Raw genomic sequence first — 8479 nt, 5'->3', positions numbered from 1 at the left:
GGGGTGTAGGGGCTGGAGGGGGTTACAGAGATATGGAGGGTGTAGGGGCTGGAGGGGGTTACAGAGATATGGAGGGTGTAGGGGCTGGAGGGGGTTACAGAGATATGGAGGGATTAGGGGCTGGAGGAGATTACAGAGATAGGGAGGGTTGTAGGGGCTGGAGGAGGTTACAGAGATAGGGAGGGGTGTAGGGGCTGGAGGAGGTTACAGAGATAGGGAGGAGTGCAGGGGGTGGAGGATGTTACAGAGATCGGGAGAAGTGCAGGGGTTGGAGGATGTTACAGAGATAGGGAGGGGTGTAGGGGCTGCAGGAGGTTACAGAGATAGGGAGGAGTGTAGGGGCTGGAGGAGGTTACAGAGATAGGGAGGGGTGTAGGGGCTGGAGGTGGTTACAGAGATCGGGAGGGGTGTAGGGGCTGGAGGGGGTTACAGAGATAGGGAGGGGTTAGGGGCTGGAGGGGGTTACAGAGATATGGAGGGGTCAGGGGCTGGAGGTGGTTACAGAGATAGGGAGGAGTGCAGGGGCTGGAGGATGTTACAGAGATAGGGAGGGATTAGGGGCTGGAGGGGGTTACAGAGATATGGAGGGGTTAGGGGCTGGAGGAGGTTAGAGATAGGGAGGGGTGTAGTGGCTGAATGGCCTCCTCCTGTTGCTATGACAACGTCGGGGCCTAGTTTGCGGTCGAGCCTGATTTGAATTTGAACACTGTCCCAATTTCCCTCCTCCCCTACCATCCAGGACTTGGCATCCAAACAACTGGCCATGACCTGTGACCCCGCCGTGACCTACGCCCTGCTGCGCCGTGTGGCGGTGGTTGTGGGCACCCACGGCAATGAGATGTCGGGCGTCTTCCTGACCCGCCATTGGCTGAAGGACCCCGCGGAGCTCCAGCGACAGACCTTCTCCACGACACCTCTCCTGGCCAACCCTCCGGCTGTCGAGAAATGCATTCGGTATCTGGACCGTGACCTCAATCGCTGCTTCCTGCCAGACATGCTCAGGTGGGTCACTCCTGTTCCCTCGTACTGCCCCTCCGACAGTGCGGCACTCCCTCAGTACTGCCCCTCCGACAGTGCGGCACTCCCTCAGTACTGCCCCTCCGACAGTGCGGCGCTCCCTCAGTATAGCCCCTCCGACAGTGCGGCACTCCCTCAGTACTGCCCCTCCGACAGTGCGGCACTCCCTCAGTACTGCCTCTCCGACAGTGCGGCGCTCCCTCAGTACTGCCTCTCCGACAGTGCGGCACTCCCTCAGTATTGCCCCTCCGACAATGGAGTGCTCCCTCAGTACTGCCCCTCCGACAGGGCGGCGCTCCCTCAGTATAGCCCCTCCGACAGTGCGGCGCTCCCTCAGCACTGCCCCTCCGACACTGCGGCACTCCCTCAGCACTGCCCCTCCGACATTGCGGCACTCCCTCAATGCTGCCCCTCCGACAGTGCGGCACTCCCTCAGTGCTGCCCCTCCGACAGTGCGGCGCTCCCTCAGTACTGCCCCTCCGACAGTGCGGCACTCCCTCAGTACTGCCCCTCCGACAGTGCGGCACTCCCTCAGTGCTGCCCCTCCGACAGTGCGGCACTCCCTCAGTGCTGCCCCTCCGACAGTGCGGCGCTCCCTCAGTGCTGCCCCTCCGACAGTGCGGCGCTCCCTCAGTACTGCCCCTCCGACAGTGCGGCGCTCCCTCAGTACTGCCCCTCCGACAGTGCGGCGCTGCCTCAGTACTGCCCCTCCGACAGTGCGGCACTCCCTCAGTACTGCCCCTCCGACAGTGCGGCGCTCCCTCAATACTGCCCCTCCGACAGTGCGGCACTCCCTCAATACTGCCCCTCCGACAGTGTGGCGCTCCTTCAGTACTGTCCCTCCGACAGTGCGGCGCTCCCTCAGTACTGCCCCTCCGACAGTGCGGCGCTCCCTCAGTACTGCTCCTCCGACAGTGCGGCGCTCCCTCAGTACTGCCCCTCCGACAGTGCGGTGCTCCCTCAGTACTGCTCCTCCGACAGTGCGGCGCTGCCTCAGTACTGCCCCTCCGACAGTGCGGCGCTCCCTCAGTACTGCTCCTCCGACAGTGCGGCACTCCCTCAGTACTGCCCTTCCGACAGTGCGGCACTCCCTCAGTACTGCCCCTCCGACAGTGCGGCGCTGCCTCAGCTAATCTCTCTGGCGTGTTGTAATATTCTCACCTCCCTCAGCGCGGAGTCAAACCAACCTCTCACGTACGAAGTTTTGAGAGCGAAGGAGTTGAACCGAGTCCTGGGCCCCCGGGGGAGCGAGAGAGCGACGGATTTAATCATCGATTTGCACAACACAACGGCCAACATGGGGGACTGTCTGATGATCAATAACAGTACCAAACACCTCTCTACACAACTCACTGCCTACGTACAGGTACCCGCCCATCCTCCTCCTACCTCCCCCTCACTCTCTCTCTCCCCCTCCGTCCCTACCCCTCACTAACTCTCTCTCCACCTCAGTCACTTTCTCCCCCTCCGTCCCTACCCCTCACTCTCTCTCTCCCCCCCTCACTCACTCTCTCTCCCTCCGTCCCTACCCCTCACTCACTCTCTCTCCCCCTCACTCACTCTCTTCCCCCTCCATCCCTCCCCCTCCCTCCCTCTCTCTCCCCCCTCCCTCTCTCTCCCCCTCTCTCCCTCTCTCTCCCTCCTCCCTCTCTCTCTCTCCCCCCTCCCTCCCTCCCTCCCTCTCTCTCCCCCCTCCCTCCCTCTCTCTCCCCCCTCCCTCTCCCCCCTCCCTCCCTCTCTCTCCCCCCTCCCTCCCTCTCTCTCCCCCCTCCCTCCCTCTCTCTCCCCCTCCCTCCCTCTGTCTCCCCCTCCCTCTCTCTCTCTCCCCCTCCCTCCCTCTCTCTCCCCATCCCTCCCTCTCTCTCCCCCTCCCTCCCTCTCTCCCTCCTTCCCTCTCCTCCTCCTTCCCTCTCCCCCTCCTTCCCTCTCCCCCTCCTTCCCTCTCCCCCTCACTCGCTCTCTCCCCCTCCCTCCCTCTCTCTCCCCATCCCTCCCTCTCTCTCCCCCTCCCTCCCTCTCTCCCTCCTTCCCTCTCCTCCTCCTTCCCTCTCCCCCTCCTTCCCTCTCCTCCTCCTTCCCTCTCCCCCTCCTTCCCTCTCCCCCTCCTTCCCTCTCCCCCTTACTCGCTCTCTCCCCCCTCACTCGCTCTCTCCCCCCTCACTCGCTCTCTCCCCCCTCACTCGCTCTCGCCTCCCTCACTCGCTCTCTCCCCTCACTCGCTCTCTCCCCCCTCACTCGCTCTCCCTCCCCCTCACTCGCTCTCCCTCCCCCTCACTCGCTCTCCCTCCCCCCTCACTCGCTCTCCCTCCCCCCTCACTCGCTCTCCCTCCCCCTCACTCGCTCTCCCTCCCCCCTCACTCGCTCTCCCTCCCCCCTCACTCGCTCTCCCTCCCCCTCACTCGCTCTCCCTCCCCCCTCACTCGCTCTCCCTCCCCCTCACTCGCTCTCCCTCCCCCCTCACTCGCTCTCCCTCCCCCTCACTCGCTCTCCCACCCCCTCACTCGCTCTCCCTCCCCCCTCACTCGCTCTCCCTCCCCCCTCACTCACTCTCCCTCCCCCCCACTCGCTCTCCCTCCCCCCTCACTCGCTCTCCCTCCCCCTCACTCGCTCTCCCACCCCCTCAGTCGCTCTCCCTCCCCCTCACTCGCTCTCCCTCCCCCCTCACTCGCTCTCCCTCCCCCCTCACTCGCTCTCCCTCCCCCCTCACTCGCTCTCCCTCCCCCCTCACTCGCTCTCCCTCCCCCTCACTCGCTCTTGGTTCCCCTTCCCCGTCACTCGCTCTCCCTCCCCCCTCACTCGCTCTCCCTCCCCTCTCACTCGCTCTCCCTACCCCCTCACTCACTCTCCCTCCCCCCTCACTCGCTCTCCCTCCACCCTCACTCGCTCTCCCTCCCCCTCACTCGCTCTCCCTCCCCCTCACTCGCTCTCCCTCCCCCTCACTCGCTCTCCCTCCCCCTCACTTGCTCTCCCTCCCCCTCACTCGCTCTCCCTCCCCCTCACTCGCTCTCCCTCCCCCTCACTACTCGCTCTCCCTCCCCCTCACTCGCTCTCCCTCCCCCCTCACTCGCTCTCCCTCCCCCTCACTCGCTCTCCCTCCCCCTCACTCGCTCTCCCTCCCCCCTCACTCGCTCTCCCTCCCCCCTCACTCGCTCTCCCTCCCCCCTCACTCGCTCTCCCTCCCCCCTCACTCTCGCTCTCTCCCCCTTCACTCGCTCTCCCTCCCCCTCACTCGCTCTCCCTCCCCCTCACTCGCTCTCCCTCCCCCTCACTCGCTCTCCCATCCCCCTCACTCGCTCTCCCTCCCCCTCGCTCGCTCTCCCTCTCCCCTCGCTCGCTCTCCATCCCCCCTCGCTCGCTCTCCCTCCCCCCTCGCTCGCTCTCCCTCCCCCTCCCTCGCTCTCTCTCCCCCTCACTCGCTCTCCCTCCCCCTCACTCGCTCTCCCTCCCTCCTCACTCGCTCTCCCTCCCCCTCACTCGCTCTCCCTCCCCCCTCACTCTCTCTCCCTCCCCCTCACTCGCTCTCCCTCCCCCTCACTCGCTCTCCCTCCCCCTCACTCGCTCTCCCTCCATCCTCACTCGCTCTCCCTCCCCCTCACTCGCTCTCCCTCCCCCTCACTCGCTCTCCCTCCCCCCTCACTCGCTCTCCCTCCCCCTCACTCGCTCTCCCTCCCCCCTCACTCGCTCTCCCTCCCCCCCTCACTCGCTCTCCCTCCCTCCTCACTCGCTCTCCTTCCCCCCTCACTCGCTCTCCCTCCCCCCTCACTCTCTCTCCGTCCCCCTTCACTCGCTCTCCCTCCCTCCTCACTCGCTCTCCCTCCCCCCTCACTCGCTCTCCCTCCCCCTCACTCACTCTCCCTTCCCCCTCATTCGCTCTCCCTCCCTCCTCACTTGCTCTCCCTCCCCCTCACTCTTCTCCCTCCCTCCTCGCTCGCTCTCCGTCCCCCCTCGCTCGCTCTCCCTCCCCCCTCGCTCGCTCTCCCTCCCCCTCACTCGCTCTCTCTCTCCCCTCACTCGCTCTCCCTCCCCCTCACTCGCTCTCCCTTCCTCCTCACTCGCTCTCCCTCCCTCCTCGCTCGCTCTCCCTCCCCCCTCACTCTCTCTCCCTCCCCCTCACTCGCTCTCCCTCCCCCTCACTCGCTCTCCCTCCCCCTCACTCGCTCTCCCTCCCCCTCACTCGCTCTCCCCTCCCCCTCACTCGCTCTCCCTCCCTCCTCACTCGCTCTCCCTCCCCCTCACTCGCTCTCCCTCCCCCTCACTCGCTCTCTCTCCCCCTCACTCGCTCTCCCTCCCCCTCACTCACTCTCCCTCCCCCTCACTCGCTCTCCCTCCCCCTCACTCACTCTCCCTCCCCCTCACTCGCTCTCCCTCCCCCTCACTCGCTCTCCCTCCCCCCTCACTCGCTCTCCCTCCCCCCTCACCCGCGCTCTCCCTCCCCCCTCACCCGCTCTCTCTCCCCCCCTCACTTGCTCTCTCTCTCCCCCCTCACTCTGTGTCCGTGAGCCGCTGAGTGTGTCTCTCCCTCCCTTACTGCTTCCTTCCCATTCTACTTCTCTCCCTCTCTACTTCCCCCCACCCCGCATCCCTCCCTCCCTCTCTCTTCACCACTCCGTCGATGCTCTGTGTCTCTCTGTCCCCTCTCACCCAATATTTTATATTTCCACCTCAGCCACTTGCAGAGGGTTTAAGCAAAAATCCAACTTTAACATCGTTCCCCCAGTGAACCCTGGGCAGAGCGAGGTGTCGAGTGCTGGCCCTGGAACTGTCGGTCGATGGGCTGTATGACCTCACATCGGTGAGCAAACATGACTTGGGTAAGACGGCGAGAGAGAGAGCGAGAGAGGGCGAGAGAGGGCGAGGGAGACAGCGAGAGAGACAGCGAGAGAGGGCGAGAGAGGGCGAGAGAGACAGCGAGAGAGGCGAGGGAGACAGCGAGAGAGGGCGAGGGAGACAGCGAGAGAGGGCGAGAGAGACAGCGAGAGAGGGCGAGAGAGAGGGCGAGGGAGACAGCGAGAGAGGGCGAGGGAGACAGCGAGAGAGGGCGAGAGAGACAGCGAGAGAGGGCGAGGGAGACAGCGAGAGAGGGCGAGAGAGACAGCGAGAGAGGGCGAGAGAGACAGCGAGAGAGGGCGAGAGAGACAGCGAGAGAGGGCGAGAGAGACAGCGAGAGAGGGCGAGAGAGACAGCGAGAGAGGGCGAGAGAGACAGCGAGAGAGGGCGAGAGAGAGACAGCGAGAGAGGGCGAGAGAGAGAGCGAGAGAGGGCGAGAGAGGGCGAGGGAGACAGCGAGAGAGACAGCGAGAGAGGGCGAGAGAGACAGCGAGAGAGGGCGAGAGAGACAGCGAGAGAGGGCGAGAGAGACAGCGAGAGAGGGCGAGAGAGACAGCGAGAGAGGGCGAGAGAGACAGCGAGAGAGGGCGAGAGAGACAGCGAGAGAGGGCGAGAGAGAGAGCGAGAGAGGGCGAGAGAGACAGCGAGAGAGGGCGAGAGAGACAGCGAGAGAGGGCGAGAGAGAGGGCGAGGGAGACAGCGAGAGAGGGCGAGGGAGACAGCGAGAGAGGGCGAGAGAGACAGCGAGAGAGGGCGAGGGAGACAGCGAGAGAGGGCGAGAGAGACAGCGAGAGAGGGCGAGGGAGACAGCGAGAGAGGGCGAGAGAGACAGCGAGGGAGACAGCGAGAGAGGGCGAGGGAGACAGCGAGAGAGGGCGAGAGAGACAGCGAGAGAGGGCGAGGGAGACAGCGAGAGAGGGCGAGAGAGACAGCGAGAGAGGGCGAGGAGACAGCGAGAGAGGGCGAGAGAGAGGGCGAGGGAGACAGCGAGAGAGGGCGAGAGAGAGACAGCGAGAGAGGGCGAGAGAGACAGCGAGAGAGGGCGAGAGAGACAGCGAGAGAGGGCGAGAGAGAGGGCGAGAGAGGGCGAGAGAGGGCGAGAGAGACAGCGAGAGAGGGCGAGAGAGACAGCGAGAGAGGGCGAGAGAGACAGCGAGAGAGGGCGAGAGAGGGCGAGAGAGACAGCGAGAGAGGGCGAGGAGAGACAGCGAGAGAGGGCGAGGGAGACAGCGAGAGAGGCGAGAGAGACAGCGAGAGAGGGCGAGAGAGACAGCGAGAGAGGGCGAGAGAGACAGCGAGAGAGGGCGAGAGAGAGGGCGAGGGAGACAGCGAGAGAGGGCGAGGAGACAGCGAGAGAGGGCGAGAGAGACAGCGAGAGAGGGCGAGAGAGAGGGCGAGGGAGACAGCGAGAGAGGGCGAGAGAGACAGCGAGAGAGGGCGAGAGAGACAGCGAGAGAGGGCGAGAGAGACAGCGAGAGAGGGCGAGAGAGAGGGCGAGAGAGGGCGAGACAGACAGCGAGAGAGGGCGAGAGAGGGCGAGAGAGACAGCGAGAGAGGGCGAGAGAGACAGCGAGAGAGGGCGAGAGAGACAGCGAGAGAGGGCGAGAGAGACAGCGAGAGAGGGCGAGACAGACAGCGAGAGAGGGCGAGAGAGGGCGAGAGACAGCGAGAGAGGGCGAGAGAGACAGCGAGAGAGGGCGAGAGAGACAGCGAGAGAGGGCGAGAGAGACAGCGAGAGAGGGCGAGAGAGACAGCGAGAGACAGCGAGAGAGGGCGAGAGAGACAGCGAGAGAGGGCGAGAGAGACAGCGAGAGAGGGCGAGAGAGACAGCGAGAGAGGGCGAGAGAGACAGCGAGAGAGACAGCGAGAGAGACAGCGAGAGAGGGCGAGAGAGGGCGAGAGAGACAGCGAGAGAGGGCGAGAGAGACAGCGAGAGAGGCGAGAGAGGGCGAGAGAGACAGCGAGAGAGGGCGAGAGAGACAGCGAGAGAGACAGCGAGAGAGGGCGAGAGAGACAGCGAGAGAGACAGCGAGAGAGACGGCGAGAGAGAGAGAGACAGCGAGAGAGACAGCGAGAGAGGGCGAGAGAGACAGCGAGAGAGGGCGAGAGAGACAGCGAGAGACAGCGAGAGAGGGCGAGAGAGACAGCGAGAGAGGGCGAGAGAGACAGCGAGAGAGGGCGAGAGAGACAGCGAGAGAGGGCGAGAGAGACAGCGAGAGAGGGCGAGAGAGACAGCGAGAGACAGCGAGGAGGGCGAGAGAGACAGCGAGAGGAGAGAGCAGCGAGAGAGGGCGAGAGAGACAGCGAGAGAGGAGAGAGGACCGAGAGAGGCGAGAGAGACAGCGAGAGAGGCGAGAGAGGGCGAGAGAGACAGCGAGAGAGGGCGAGAGAGACAGCGAGAGAGGGCGAGAGAGACAGCGAGAGAGACAGCGAGAGAGAGGCGAGAGAGACAGCGAGAGAGGGCGAGAGAGGCGAGAGAGACAGCGAGAGAGGGCGAGAGAGACAGCGAGAGAGGCGAGAGAGGGCGAGAGAGACAGCGAGAGAGGGCGAGAGAGACAGCGAGAGAGACAGCGAGAGAGGCGAGAGAGACAGCGAGAGAGACAGCGAGAGAGACAGCGAGAGAGGGCGAGAGAGG

At 64.9% G+C, this 8479-nt stretch overlaps 1 protein-coding gene across 1 annotated transcript in view; it reads left to right on the top strand.

The window, feature by feature from the left end:
• The first annotated feature begins 763 nt into the window (after positions 1–763).
• LOC139256770 (N-acyl-aromatic-L-amino acid amidohydrolase (carboxylate-forming)-like) overlaps positions 764–8479 on the top strand; it is a 22098-nt gene continuing 14382 nt past the window's right edge. Inside the window, exons 1-3 of the mRNA XM_070874292.1 lie at positions 764–1002; positions 2188–2342; positions 5751–5828. Of these exons, the coding sequence (XP_070730393.1) occupies positions 764–1002; positions 2188–2342; positions 5751–5828 (472 nt within the window). The remainder of the gene's footprint in view (positions 1003–2187; positions 2343–5750; positions 5829–8479) is intronic.

This window comes from Pristiophorus japonicus, unplaced genomic scaffold (genome assembly GCF_044704955.1).
Source record: "Pristiophorus japonicus isolate sPriJap1 unplaced genomic scaffold, sPriJap1.hap1 HAP1_SCAFFOLD_761, whole genome shotgun sequence".
In the NCBI taxonomy this organism is placed as follows: Eukaryota; Metazoa; Chordata; class Chondrichthyes; family Pristiophoridae; genus Pristiophorus; species Pristiophorus japonicus.
This window is presented reverse-complemented; position numbering and strand designations above follow the sequence as displayed.